Here is a 15,584-nt window from a genome sequence, read left to right on the forward strand (position 1 = left end):
GTTCGTCTGAACCGATCCGAACCAGTAGAATCTAACCCCTGGGATGAGCCCTTCAGAAGCCCCTTTCTTCATAATTGAAACTCTTCCTCAGTTACTTGACCTTAAATTAATTGATATTCCATCTATTCTCAACAGAAAGAAATACGGTGGAGAGAAGGAGAAGGCAAGGAAAAGGTTCTTCCAAGTGGAGGGCAGAATTATCGAAACCTTGTGTTTCCCAACCTTGGTCCATTGAAGAGAGGTGGACGTCAACTCTCTGCCTTAGAAGAGTGAGGAAACTTCTCAGGGACGACTCCCACCCTGGTCAGCCCTTCTTTGCTCTCCTACCATCAGGAAGGAGATATAGAAACCTAGCCAGTTGCAGAAACAGGCTGAAGAACAGTTTTTATCCGTGGCCTGTCAGACTCCTGAATGGAAAATAACTTTACAACAACGTAGTACAATTGACTCGTGGGACTGGCACCGATGTGCAATAAGTTCACACGATTGCGTGTTTGTTAGTAGGATTTACTGGGTTAGGGATTTTCTGTCTTTCACTGTAAGTTGTATTGTATTGTGGGGGAGGGGTACGTGAAGGGAGGCTCAGCCAATCTCATCGTACACATGTTGTCCTCTGACAATAAAGGTTTGGGGGGGAAAAACAAACATTTTTTTCAAGGGACCAAGGTTGGAAAACACCGATCTAGCACCTCTTGTAAAAGTAGTTGGGTGAAACATAGTGGTTGCATTATAAAATCATAACTCCACTGGAAGTACCCCCTTTTCTTCCACCTTTCCTTTCTCCCACCCTCAAATCACTGCAAAATTTCCAACATAATTCAGTTTGAACCAGGGAGAAGAAGCTAGGAAAGGAAACTTGGAGCCAAATGAATGTAACGTCCCCGTCATGCTATCTCTGTAAATCTTGGGAGCCATTTTTGCAGCTTGATCGAAACATTTCGCCTATTGGTATTATTATTATTATGGTGATGATGATTAAAAATGCAGTAACAAATGAAAGCACATCTCTTTCCCAATCGAACAGAAGGCTGCAGGCAAACCTCAGGTCCAAGGGTCAAGGTGAATATTAACCGGCTTCTTCCTTGACCCCAGACATGCGTACAGCAATGGTGGTATGCTACCGGTTCAGACCGGTTCACCCAAACCGGTTGTAATGATCAGCTGAAAGGAGAAAGAAGAGACAAGTGCAGGATTAGCCCTCCCACCTGACCCCGCCCTTTTCTCTTCTATATCCTCTCAGTTGATTGGCGCTGCAGGCCTCAGCTGGTGTGGGGAAAGCTGCGCACGCGTGTTAGGTGTGTGCACGTGTGATCACCGAACCGGTAGCAGAACAGGTAGGATCCCACTGCTGGTATGCAACCACAGCAGCTTACCCATCTGCCCCAAGTCCAGAAGTGCAACCTCTGTGTCCTTCTTTTGAGAAAGGCCTCCCCACCCCTCTCACCATCGAGACACACCCACCCACCCCCACAAGTCCAGCCTGCTGAATCCAACTTCTGCCCCCCAGAAGCTGCAAGCGCCATCAAGCCCAGCCCTTCTCAGCCACTGTGGGAGCCCAGACCCAGGATGGAGAAGGTGGCCCGGTGTTTGCGCAACAGGAGACGTATCTTCTCATCGTCGGAGTCTGGATCCAAGGGCTTGTTGTACTCGTCATCCTCATCAGAGATGGGGCGCTCTCCTGGTCCAGCGCCTGCTTGTGGGGAAGAGGAGGAAGGCTCCAGGGCACTCTTCTTCCTCCATTTGGTGCGCCGGTTCTGGAACCACACCTGGGAAGGAGGGGGGAGGGAGGCAAGGCCATCAGGGATCCTTGGGTTTACAAGAACATGGCCTAGACTTGAACTAGGGATGGGCAACCTAACAGCCCCTGAGACATCTAAGCCCCTGGGACCCCATCTTAACCAGAAGTTAGTTCAACTGTTGGGCCAATGTGATTGACCCTTTCCAGGGAGATGGTCATTGGGGAGAAAACAGAAAGGAGGAACTGGTTGTCAGAGAGAGGAAATTCTGAGAGCGGTGGCTCTTGGGGAGATAAATTTAGCAGACTTCCTGTTGCAGTTGCTACTCTGCCTTGGAGCACAAAGATCTGGCAAAAGGTTGTACTCTGGACTGAGTCTCCAACTGCATGCTCTAGACCAAGGGCAGAGGTCTGCAACCTTAAATACTCCAAAGAGCCATTTGGACCCGTTTCCCACAGGAAAGAAAACACCAGGAGCCAATAATTTAACAACTGGTGTGACTGGGTAGGCGTGGCCGACTCCACATCACTCACTCCCACCCAGTCACCTCTTGCTCTGGAATATGGAGTGAGTCTCCATCCCCCGCCATCACCCTTACCTTCTCAGGCCAGGTGAGGAATGACAGGGAGGGGAGGGCCCAGCCAGTGGTGGGATCAGCCGAGGGCCGAAAGAGCCACATGTGGCTCCAGAGCCGCAGGCTGCAGACTGCTGACCAAGGGTGTCACCTCAAGGCCCGGGGGGGTGGATCCGACCCACAGGTTGCTTAGATCTGACCCACAGGGCTGCCCTGGAAACAGTGAAGGACCAGCCCATGGTGCTTCTGCCAGTGAAAATGGAGCTCAGGAGCCCTCCCAAGCTCCGTTTTCGCTGGCAGAGGGTTGCAGGAGGCCATGCCAGCCAAAAACAGAGCTCGGGAGCCCATTTTCACTGGCAGAGCACCACAGGTGCCCCCAACACAAGTGATGTTGAGTTGGCCATGCCCACCCCACCCTTCCCAAGGTCAAACACAACCCTGATGTGGCCTTCAATAAAATCGAGCTTGACACCCCTGCTCTAGACAATTAATTGATTTGATCACTTGATTCAAAACCTTTAAAGGGCCGAAGTGCCAAGGAATGTTTCCATTTCACTGGGCCACGGACTTTATTATTATTTTTAATTGAAATGTTTTCCTTGTTCTACACATGGAAGAAGGTGCCATTTTCTAAGGCAGGAATGCCTGTGTTATTTGAAGTCTCTTCCCCCTCCCCCCACCTCCACTCCCTTTGGAACCAACAATTAATTTCTGCTCCTATTTATGAAGATTTAATCACACAATTAACCCACTGACAAGCTCGCCAGATGAATTGGCTGTACGTGCTCCAATGAGAGGTGGCTCTCTTAAAGGGTTGTTGAGCTGGGCAAGAGTTTTTAATTATTAATTTAGAGGCAATCCATAGCCGCATTTATTTTTGCAAAAAAAAAAGAGAGAGAGAGAGAGAGGGTGAAAGAACAAGGTTCAAAAGGGAGTAACCAAGACATCAAAACTCTTGAACTTTGAAAAAGCCAACAGGACCTTTTCCAAATATGAGAATAGAATAGAATAGAATAGAATAGAATAGAATAGAATAGAATAGAATAGAATAGAATAGAATAGAATAGAATAGAATAGAAATGGAATGGAATGGAATGGAATGGAATGGAATAGAATAGAATAGAATAGAATAGAATAGAATAGAATAGAATAGAATAGAATAGAATAGAATAGAATAATGGAATGGAATGGAATGGAATAGAATAGAATAGAATAGAATAGAATAGAATAGAATAGAATAGAATAGAATAGAATAGAATAGAATAGAATATAGCGTATAGAGTATATAGAATATAGAATATAGAATAGAATAGGAGAGAATATAGAATAGAATAGAATAGAATAGAATATAGAGTATATAGAATATAGAATAGAATAGGAGAGAATATAGAATAGAATAGAATAGAATAATAGAATAGAATAGAATAGAATAGAATAGAATAGAATAGAATAGAATAGAATAGAATAGAACAGAACAGAACAGAACAGAACAGAATAGAATAGAATAGAATAGAATAGAATAGAATAGAATAGAATAGAATTCTTTTTTATTAGCCAAGTGTGATTATTGGACACCCAAGGAATTTGTCTTGGTGCAAATGCTCTCAGTGTCCATAAAAGAAAAGATTCATTCGTGAAGAGTCAAGAATCATCAGGGACAATGACAGGATCAGAAGTGTCCACAGAGATGGGGTGATTTTTATGTGAGTCATATTTAAAAATGGTGGGGCTCCAACTGCGTGAATGTAACTGCCCTCCTATCTTTTTTGACCTCCATCCCTAAAGACTCCATCCCTGGAGTGATGTCTCAGCCTCCGAAATTCCTTTGCTGGGATGTTCAAAGCTAGAGATATTGCTGGAAACTCAACAAGATGTACCTCCAGCAGGTGTGGAAAGGGTCAAACTGGACCTGGTTGTCCTCAACGCTTCAGTTCTTTATACTCTATTTCAGACCCAATTCAGCCTGTCAATCTGTCACATACGCTGCAAGGATGGGCAGCTGTCATCTTGACACGAAGGCTGAATTTTAGGAAAAATAAAGGGCGACTTGGGTAAGGATGCAGATTCCGACTTGAAAGTGGCTATCTTTTTGGCAAGAAGACCTGCTTTCTGCTCACGGCAAGCTGGCAGCCTTAAAAGCAAAAGGAAGTTCTTTGTGTTGGGGTGTCTTTCATTTTAGCATTGGGTAGAAGTTTAATGAAGACAAAAGTATCATCATGTCCATGTTTTTAATTGGCGCGTCTAGGGCAATCCAGAGTCGGAAATAGATTAGTTCCACAACCGTTTTCAGTTGAGAAAATGGACACAGACTCAATTTCGCTCCATAACTGTAAGGTGTGAGTTCTGTTTTTATCCCAAGTCAGGGTGGGCACTGCCAATCAGATGCCCGTGGACACTTTTCAGGATACCTACTATGTTCTAGGTTGATAGATAGATGACAGAGATAGATTAGAAAGAGAAAGGTGATAGATAATGATAGAAAGATAGATTATAGAAAGAGAGGTGATAATGATAGATGATAGATTAGAGAAAGGTGATAGATGATAAATGATAGAGAGATGATAGAGAGATGATGATGATATATGATAGATAATGATAGATGAGAGAGCGAGAGACCACTAGAGATAGATAGATTAGATAGAGATAGATTAGATAGATGATAGATAGATAGATAGATAGATAGATAGATAGATAGATAGATAGATAGATAGATAGATAGATAGATAGATAGATAGATAGATAGATAGATATAGGGGTAGAGATAGAGATAGTAGATAGATGATAGATAGATAGATGATAGATAGATAGATAGATAGATAGATAGATAGATAGATAGATAGATAGATAGATAGAGAGATGATAGATAGATAGATAGATAGATAGATATAGACGGACAAGATGATAGATAAGAGCGAGACAGATGATAGAGATAACAGGAGAGAGAAATGATACATGATACAGACAGACATGCAAATAGATAAGGTATAAAAGTCATATTTTAAAATAATAGAGTTGGAAGGGACCTTGGAGGTCTTCTAGTCCAACCCCCTTTCTAATCTATCTCTTAAAAAGAACTCTCTCCCAATATGTGTGATCCTGCAGAGCAGCTGTTTTTTTTTTAAATCAGAAGTAAAAAGAAGCAGCTTCCAAAGTAGACACATACTTCTAATATGGGTGCTTTGTAGACACTCTTAATAGATGATGGAGGGATGGAGGGATGAATAGATGGAGGGATTGAAAGATATCCATCCACATCTTGAAACCAACCCACTGAGATGTTCTCAAACCTCCAGAGGTGCTCAGAGGCCCCACCCCCGGTGGCCAGATGCTCTGCAGAATTCAACAAATTCCCCTGGTATCTTTCTGGAAAAAGTCTCCTCAGCTACAAGATACCTTTCCATAACTCATTGAGGACTCAACACAGGTACAGCATTGCTGATACGAATAAAGACACCCCAACTATATCTACGGCATCTATATTTATACTTGCAATTAGCCAGTAATTGGATATTTGGGGAATGGATCTGAACATCTCATTATCATGAACCAACCTCTCATTAGCCTCTCCATACTGATCTTTAGAATTTAAATAAGCTGCCAATAAGCCCCTTCTCCAAATTATAGCTTTAATTTCTAGATGGATAAGTTGGGTCTTGCTAACCCATTTTAAGCTGAGAAGGTGGGTTATCCATGAAGCCAACCTCTACCAACCCTTGGCCCTGCCTGCCTCGTTCTCCATCGTTTTGAGTATGGAAAACTCACCTTTACCTGGGATTCACTCATGCCCAGGGAATATGCCAGTTGTGCCCGCTCAGGCCCAGCCAAGTATTTGGTCTGCTCAAAGGTTTTCTCCAGGGCAAAGATCTGGTGGCCTGTGAAGGTTGGCCGTGTGTGTTTCTTCTTGTGGAGGCCGTCACCCAGGTGCCCTGCGGCTGTTTGGAGGGAGACAGGCAGCGTGGTCACAGACTGGCACGCAGCTTCCCCCAAAGTTAACTAATGTTTGGAACCTCAAAACTTCTGGGCAGGGTGGCTCTCGAGGAGTTTCTTCTTTCCCCACGTTGGATGTCTGAGCTTACTGGATGTGGAATAGGCCCGGCTTCAACACCGTGGCGGGATTCAACCGGTGTAACAACCGGTTCAGTGAGCGAGCGCGCATGGTGCCTTAGAAAACAGCTCTAAAACTTACCTTCCCTTCAGCCCCAGTGAGGCACGACAATCCACTCTGCCACGCCTATCAACTGGGCTTCAAACAAAGAAAGTATAGGACAGACTAGCGCAGGGGCGGGTGGATGGGGCCAACTCATCAGTTCTCTCAAACTGGTCCGTACCAGCTGAATCCCTGCTGCAACATCTTCCCCGGAGCCTCTCTTTAGATGGGAAGGGGCTAACTAAGACTTACTGACCAGTAATCGAGACTCTCCCCCCCCCCACTTCCCAGATGTCTACCCCAAAGTCCCCTTTTGGCAGGCCATTGCAAACACCCAACTTGACCTCTGCCTGCCCACAGTCACACCAAATAAAAACTGTCATGCATCAGAACCTGTGAATCTGTGGGGGAAGATGAGCTGGAACTGGAGCGGACAGAGATTGAGGGGGTGGCTTCATTGGCTTGGGAGGAAAATGGGGAGGAGCAGGGCCAGTCAGGCCTTTGGGGATTGGGACAGCTTGTAGGCAGGGAGGAAGGTGGGGCAGGACAACCCAGAAAGGCTAAGCAGGGAATACGAGAGACAGAGCTCAGGCCATGCGCAAAGACCACACTGTGCTGACCAACAGAAATGGTGGCATTGCTTTAACTAGTTGACTAGCAAATTTGAATCGGCTGAAATATTCCAAGCAAACGGCCAATTCTGATTCGCCCTCTGCTGTTTTGCAACAACAAACAAACAAAATTTCCCCTTACTTTTAATAATGAAGCTAGCTGCTGTCTCGGGGCATTCCCTCCACTCATTCTGAACCCTCCTAACGTAACTTCTAATTGCTCACTGGCCCTTTGCACAGGACAGCAGAAACAACTCCGAGTAGTTGCTTTGTGTCGTTTTGCATTCCTGATTACAGGTCTGCAGTTATATCTTTGGAACCCACAAGTGGCTAATCTAGGGAAGAGAAGAACCAGGAGAGACAGGATAGCAGCGTTCTAATATTTGAGGGGCTGCCACAGAGAGGAGGAAGGGGGTCAGGCTATTCTCCAAAGCACGTTTGAAGGCCAGACAAGGAATAATGGATGGAAACTGAACAAGGAGAGAGATTCAACCTGGAAATAAGGAGGAATTTTCTGACAGAGAGAAGAATCAACTGACAGAACAGAAGTTGCCCTCGGAAGCTGTGGGAGCTTCATCCCTGGAGGCTTTCAAGAAGAGACTGGACTGCCAGCGGTCAGAAATGGTGTAGTAGGGTCTCCTGCTTGGGTGGGGGGTTGGACTAGATGACCTACAAGGTCCCTTCCAAGGTCCCTCACTTTCTGTAAAAGTGAGACTAGATGGGCAAACCTTCACCTTCTTCCCACGGGCACCAGATCTTAATACCTTTCGCTGAGAGGTAGGTTTGAAGTTTCCGGAAAGTGGCTGTTTAAATGCTGTTTTTGTGTCCCTGGTCTGCAAGAAAACAGCCAGCTCTGATGACGTTTGACATTGCCGAAGATTACTGTCTTTTCATGCAAATCTCAGGGGAAATATCTTTCTCTCTGTGTGTGTGTGTCTGTGTGTGTGCATGCACAAGCATTTGGCGTGAATTTCCAACAGCTTGCTGTCCCACAAAACTAGCTACAAAGATGTAAGGAAGGAGCAAGTTTGCCCAAGGGGCCAGAATGCTAATCAGGGGTGCCTTCCACGGTGGAGGAGGGTCTTCCCCGACTTCTTCCACAAAGTCTACATGGCACAGTGACCACAACTGACCTCCCCTCTTCATCTCCACTCCAAGTGACCTGCCCTGAGGCTCACCATCCACGCTCCCCATTTCTGAGAGCCTTCTACACATGGAAGCCACAAGATCAAGTTTTTCTTCCTTCTCAAGCTTGATATCTATCGACCAAGACTCTCCAATTCGCTTTCTTTTAATAACAGAAAAGTTGGAAGGGACCTTGTAGGTCATCTAGTCCAACCCCCTCCTCTGCCCAAGCAGGAAACCCTACACCATTTTTTTCCTTTGAGCTTTCTTCCTCTTGCTTTCTTTATTTGAAGTTTTTCACGATTGGTTTTATTATTGTGTAGCACGTCTTGGTCTTACTCACCCTGTACCTATGCTTTGATATTTTTTTTCCCTCCTTACTTAAAGGGAGAATTTCTCTGGCTTCCTCCTTTTCTGTGCCCCCAAGAGACTGATGGTCTAAAATAATCAATTGCCTTCCTTATTCTCTGCTTTATGGATAATGTGTGTGTTGTGTGTCATTTGTTTATTTTTTTTATCCCACTGTTATTATTATTTACAAATAATTCAATTTGGTTTTTTTTATCCCACCATTATTATTGTTTACAAATAATTCAATAGATTTTTTTTTTAATCCCACCCTGATTTTGGTTTTCAAATAACTCAAGGCAGCAAAGACATATATCCATTAATCAGAACAGAGCTGGAAGGGAACGTAGAGGTCTTATAGTCCAACCCACCCCTGCTGAATCAGGAAATCCCATCCCATTTCAGACATACAGCTGTCCAATCTCTTCTTTAAAATCTCCATTGATGAAGCACCTGCCTAACTTCTGAAGGCAACTTCTGTTCCACTGGTTTAATTGTCCTCCCTGTTAGGAAGAAACAGTGGCTGCCACAAAGAAGGAGATGGAGTGGGGTGTCAAGCTATTCTCCAAAGCACCAGAAGGCAAGAGAAGAAGCAACGGATGGAAACTAATCAAGGAGAGAAGCAACTTAGAACTAAGGAGAAATTTACTGACAGTGAGAACAATTAATCAATGGAACAATTTGCCTCCAGAAGTTGTGAATGCTCCAACACTGGAAGTTTTGAAGAAGAGACTGGTTAAAATGGTGTAGGGTTTCCTGCCTAAGCAGGGGGTTGGACTAGAAGACCTCCCAGGTCCCTTCCAACTCTGTTATTCTATGTTTCTACCCCAAGTGGACAGCAGTGGCCAAATCTGAGTAGTTGTCCCCGTTTATTAAGGGGTGCGTGTGTGTCTGTGTGTGTGAAGGAGTAAGATTTTACTGTGGCTGTCCCTTTCTACCAATCTAAGCTTCTCTCGGTGTGTGTGGAGGCTTCTGCAGAGGTCAACCACGTTTCTGGGAATCTCAGTTTGCGCTGAAGAACTCCAAGTCTGTGCAGTAGCTCTGTTGAATTCTACTGTATGGTGCAATATGAATGCAATATCAGGGGGTTTTCAATACAGTTGTATGGAATGTGAAGGATGTGTGTTTGTGTTTTATTTTTATACTTATAATGCACACTGAAGATGGTGTTTAATTTCATTGTACAAGGTGCAAAAGGACAATAAAGGAAACTAAACTAAACTAAAACAAAAAAAAGATGGTAAACTTTGGAGCCTACTCTGCAGTACAATGGGGGTGGGTGTTTTTGAACATCCCTCTCTCTCTCCCCTCTCTCTCCCTCTCTTTGTCTCTCCCTCTCCCTCTCTCCCTCCCTCTCCCTCTCCGTTTCTCCCTCTCCCTCCCTCCCTCTCTCTCTCTCTCTCTCTCTGTCTCTCCCTCTGTCCCTTTCTCCCTCTCCCTCCCTCCCTCTCTCCCTCTCCCTCCCTCTGTTTCTCCCTCTCCCTCTCTCCCTCCCTCTCCCTGTTTCTCCCTCTCCCTTTCCCTCTCTCCCTCCCTCTATCTCTCTGTCTCTCCCTCTGTCCCTTCCTCCCTCTCCCTCCCTCCCTCTCTCTCTCTCTCTCTCTCTGTCTCTCCCTCTGTCCCTTTCTCCCTCTCCCTCCCTCCCTCTCTCCCTCTCCCTCCCTCTCTCCGTTTCTCCCTCTCCCTCTCTCCCTCCCTCTCCCTGTTTCTCCCTCTCCCTTTCCCTCTCTCCCTCCCTCTATCTCTCTCTGTCTCTCCCTCTGTCCCTTCCTCCCTCTCCCTCCCTCCCTCTCTCTCCCTCTCTTTGTTTCTCCCTCTCCCTCTCTCCCTCCCTCTCTCCGTTTCTCCCCACCATCTCTTCAGGCAATGGGGTAGAGGGAGTCCTTTTGCTCTCAATACAAAAAAAAAAAAAATAGTTGGCCCTGCCCTTGCTTCTAATGAGTTGCTCCTTGCCTCTTTCCTAGCTCTTAATTGAGCCTCCTATCAGCTACCCTGGACTGCTTGGCCCCATCAGTCATTCCAAGGGGCACTTGGGTGGCAGCTGAGATTTAGAGGATATTCTGCCTTTGAGCAAACCAGGAAGATTCGAGAAACCTTTCCGTCCCACCAGGTGAATCTGGTGGGCTTCTTAGGAGACCATTAAAAAAAAACAAAACCCCTTTCTTTGAGATGCTGAATTGCGAAACAAAAGTGAGTGCAGGAACGTGAGGTTAGGAGGAAGGTTGGACAGAAACGAAAAAGTCACCTGCGAGTGATGCAGCAGAGGCAAAAATTCTGCACATGTTCCATCATGGGCTTGCTGTTGTAACTCTAGCATCTCTAAACTTTCTCTTGCTTTGAAAAGAATGAATCTTAGGAATGACGTGAGAGCAGCATTCCAATCTCTCAGGGGCTGCCCCAAAGAAAAGGGAGTCAAGCTATTCTCCAAAGCCCCCTGAAGACAGGACAAGAAGCAACGGGTGGAAACTAATCAAGGAGAGGAGCAATTTAGATCTAAGGAGGAATTTCCTGGTGGTGAGAACAGATAATCAGTGGAACAACTTGCCTCCAGAGGTTGTGAATGCTCCAACACTGGAAGTTTTTAAAAAGATGTTGGATAACCATTTTGTCTGAAGTGGTGTAGGGTTTCCTGCCTAGGCAAGGGGTTGGAGTAGAAGACCTCCAAGGTCCACTTCCAACTCAACTCTTCTCTTCTCCTCTCTTCTCTCCTCTCCTCTATTCTATTCTTTCCAATATTTATTCTATTCTATTCTATTCTATTCTATTCTATTCTATTCTATTCTATTCTATTCTTTCCTATTCTATTCTATTCTATTCTATTCTATTCTTTTCTATTCTATTCTATTCTATTCTATTCTATTCTAATTCTAATTCTAATTCTAATTCTTTCTAATAATTCTAATTCTATTCACATTACTGCTATGGAGTTTGTACATTCCTCAACATTGGCAGCTCTATCATCTCCTATATTCATCAGCATCTCCATAGAATGTAGCCTATACTCTTTATTTCTATCGAAAAATAGCCCACCTCGTCCCTTAGGCTCTTATTCAGATCACTCCTCCTTCCAGGACCCCCCAACTTCACTCAGCTCCAACAAAAATCCACATTCAGCTTCCTCAGCAAATTATCCTTCCTTCTATATACTTTGTGCTCCATTGTTTCCCCCCACCTCACAGTGGTATCTTCTCTGCAGGAATTGAGTTGTAACAGTTTTGGAGATGAGACCTTCTTACGTCACCTTGGAAAACACCACACATTTGAAACAGCACCCCAATAAGTCCCTGGAACAACCGCGCAGATTCTGGGACCATTTTCCAGATCCGATAAAAGTTGTGCTACCTCTCCTCCACTCTTTGAGACCAATGGCATCCCTTATGGGATGCTCTCAACCAGCTCAATCAGCAACCACCGTGCCCCCATGCCATGCAGCCTTTCCCCCATGCCTAGTTTGTTACTTACAATTGCCACATACGCGGCCTTCGTGCCAGTCCGGAACCGGGTCAGCCCAGCAGCTCCTGCCCCTGGCTACATATTCGCTTCCCGTCTTGGCAAAACCGCCCATTTGGGGACCATAGTAAATGCCCTGGGCGCCCAGTCCATTGAATCCCCCAACATGGGAGTAGCCCGACAGGAGGCTGTTGTTTGGAGGAGCCACCGGTCTGCTGAGGATGTCGCTGATGCCGTGCGGTGTGCCAGACGCCAACTGGGCGCTGAGCCCAGGGGGACCGAGCTTGTAAAAGGAGTTTTGCACAGAATACTGGCACATGGGGGCTTTCACTTCCGGGAATGGGGACAGAGGAGGGCCGTTCAGGAGAAATGTCCCCTGCAGGTTGGAGTCCATAGTTCGACCGCTCGCTGGCAAAGAAGGCGCCTACTACCGAGGACGGCCACTTCTACGCTTCCCAAGGCGTTTGGCTCGTTGGCAATGCCATCCCTGGACCCTAGGGATGTCCACCTGCTGCTCTTTGTGGAAAGTTCTTTTGCTGGGATCCAGACAGGTGAGACCCTGGAACTGAACTGCTGACCGAGGCAACAGGGACCCAAGTCCATGAGTTTCCTGCAAATCCCGAAACCAAGACTGGCTGACTGGCCACCACACTGAACTTCAGAGGAAGCTTCCTTTTCTCTGATAAAGGACTGAGCTGATTAGAATACCGGCCCTCTGATAGGTTGAGGTCTTGGCTTTCCCCATTTCTCATTGGGCTTCGTTTGAGTGCGGGACCTGGATTGGCTGCTCTGAGATAAATTGCCCTTTGAGAGCTCCACGGTCAACACCAGAACCTTAACACATGGCTAATAATGCTGGCGGGAGGGAGGAGGAAAGGATAGAGGAGGCTGCCTTCTGCTTTGGGGGAGGTATGATGGAAGGAGTGAGAGAGTAGAGAGGCAGAGAAAGAGAGAGGAGGGGAGAAAAGGAAGGAAGGAAGGAAGGAAGGAAGGAAGGAAGGAAGGAAGGAAGGAAGGAAGGAAGGAAGGAAAAGAAAGAAGACAGAATGAAAGAAAGAAGAAAGAAAGAAGAGAAAGGGAAGGAGGGAAAGAGAAAGAGAGAGAAAGATGAAAGAGAAAAGAAAAAGAAAGAGAAAGAAAGCAAAAGAAAGGAAAGAAAGAAAGAAAGAAAGAAAGAAAGAAAGAAAGAAAGAAAGAAAGAAGGAAGAAAGGAAGGAAGGAAGGAAGGAAGGAAGGAAGGAAGGAAGGAAGGAAGGAAGGAAGAAAGAAAGAAAGAAAGAAAGAAAGAAAGAAAGAAAGAAAGAAAGAAAGAAAGAAAGAAAGAAAGAAAGAAAGAAGGTAAAGGGAGGGAGGGAGAGAAAGAGAAAAAGACAGAAAGAAGAAAGAGAAAAGAGAAAAGAGAAAAAGACAGAAAGTGAAAGAAAGTGAAAGACAGAAGAAAGAGAGAGAGAGAGAGGAAGGGAGGGAGGGAAAGAAAGCAAAAGAAAGAAGAAAGAAAGAAAGAAAGAAAGAAAGAAAGAAAGAAAGAAAGAAAGAAAGAAAGAAAGAAAGAAAGAAAGAAAGAAAGAAAGAAGATAAAGGGAGGGAGGGAGAGAAAGAGAAAAAGACAGAAAGAAGAAAGAGAAAAGAGAAAAAGACAGAAAGTGAAAGAAAGTGAAAGACAGAAGAAAGAAAGAGAGAGGAAGGGAGGGAGAGAGAGAAAGAAATGAAAGAGAAACAGAGAGAAAGAAAGTGAAAGAAAGAAAGAAAGAAAGAAAGAAAGAAGAAAGAAAGAAAGAAAGAAAGAAAGAAAGAAAGAAAGAAAGAAAGAAAGAAAGAAAGACGGAGGGAGGGAGAACAAGAGAAAGAACAAGAGAGAGAAGAAGCGGGGAGAAAGAGAGAGAGAGAGAGAAAGAAAGATGGAGACAGAGACAGAGAGAGAGAGAGAGAGAGAGAGAGCGCTCAACCAAGGGAAATCTAGTCAGAGAGCCCAACTTTACAATTTAGTAGCGTACAACCTCTGAACACGGTGCCTGTAAGAGATTATCTTGGGATAGAAAATAGAGATGGCCCCGGGTAAAGCCACTAGACATGACACAAATGACGGCATGCCAAATCCTTCCTTCAAAAAACAACAACAAGAAGAAAACGGATCTCGGAACCATCCAATTCAGGCCTCGGACCAGGGCAGGACTGAAATCAACACTTCCTTCTCCAAGGAGTAGCTCTCCAAGGGCCTCCAGAGAAAAGGCCTTCAACTCATTGCTTGGGTCAAAGGCTCCATTCTAAAAAAACTCCTCTCCCCTTTTTAGGAAGTCTATTCTGACTTCCGCTAGAATTAGCCTTCCTGTAATTTTAAGACCATTATTATACCGGCCCAAAGAATCAGGACTATACAAAAAAAAAAGTTGCATTTCAGAAGATTTATTGCTCAAACTGACACACAAAGAATCTAGTCAACAAACTAGATGCCAGATAAGGGTCGACGGAATTTAAGAGGGGCTGTTCTTAGGCCATTTGTGGAAATGTAACAATTCTAGGCTGATAACATGTTTAATTCTCCCCCCCCCCACCAGCTCTCCCAATTCTTCTTCTGCAACTGGGCTAAAATAAGACGTCACACCCTACTTGAAAATTGGGTTTGCAGATCTTACCAGACGGTGTGAAGAGAGTTAGGAGTTGAAGAGAGCCTGTTGTGTGAACCCAGTTATAGTGTCATGTTAGCCTAAGAATAACATAGTATGTGAACCCAGCTGAAGGAGGCTATTATTTTCACTCTTACAATCATAGGGCTGGAAGGGGCCTCCAGAGGTCTTCTAATCAAGCCCACTGCTTAAGGCAAGAGACCATCTGGGTCAAATGGCTGTCCAATCTATTTTTTAGAACCTCCAGTGATGGAGGACCCATAATTCAGGTGGCAAGCACATCTCTCTCTCCCACCCTCCCTCCCTTCCTCTCTTTCCTCCCACCCACGCATTGAGGAATGATGGGCAGGTGGGTGGGTGGGATGGATGGATGGATGGATGGGATAGATGGATGGATGGATGGATGAATAGATGGATGGATGGATGGATGGATGGATGGATGGGATAAATGGATGAAGGATGGATGGATGGATGGATGGGATAGATGGATGGATGGATGAATAGATGGATGGATGAATAGATGGATAGATGGATGGATGGATGGATGGGTGAGATAGATGGATGGATGAGATAGATGGATGGATGGGATGGATGGATGGATGGATGGGATAGATGGATGGATGGATGAATAGATGGATGGATGGATGGATGGATGGATGGATGGGTGAGATAGATGGATGGATGAGATAGATGGATGGATGGGATGGATGGATGAATGGGATAGATGGATGGATGGATGAATAGATGGATGGAGGAATAGATGGATAGATGGATGGATGGGTGGGTGAGATAGATGGATGGATGAGATAGATGGATGGATGGGATAAATGGATGAAAGATGGATGGGTGGATTGGATGGATGAATGGATGGATGGATGGATGGGATGATGGATGGATCTAAGCACAAAATATCCACATAGTTTTGGAGATACAGCAACCGGGCTAATTCTGTCTGATGTATGAAGCAGT

At 45.2% G+C, this 15,584-nt stretch overlaps 1 protein-coding gene across 1 annotated transcript; it reads right to left on the bottom strand.

Moving 5' to 3' along the window:
- Positions 1–1,538: 1,538 nt before the first annotated feature.
- Positions 1,539–12,484, bottom strand: NKX6-3 (NK6 homeobox 3). The gene is made up of 3 exons (XM_026689048.2): positions 12,004–12,484; positions 6,073–6,242; positions 1,539–1,766 (listed from the first exon to the last, which is right to left on the bottom strand). The coding sequence occupies exons 1-3, from the start codon at positions 12,383–12,385 to the stop codon at positions 1,539–1,541; spliced, it is 780 nt and encodes a 259-aa protein (XP_026544833.1). The 5' UTR covers positions 12,386–12,484.
- Between the last annotated feature and the right edge of the window lie 3,100 nt (positions 12,485–15,584).

Source organism: Notechis scutatus, chromosome 7, assembly GCF_049901735.1.
Source record: "Notechis scutatus isolate UNSWTSFEM ecotype Mainland chromosome 7, rNotScu1.2, whole genome shotgun sequence".
Lineage (NCBI taxonomy): Eukaryota > Metazoa > Chordata > Lepidosauria > Squamata > Elapidae > Notechis > Notechis scutatus.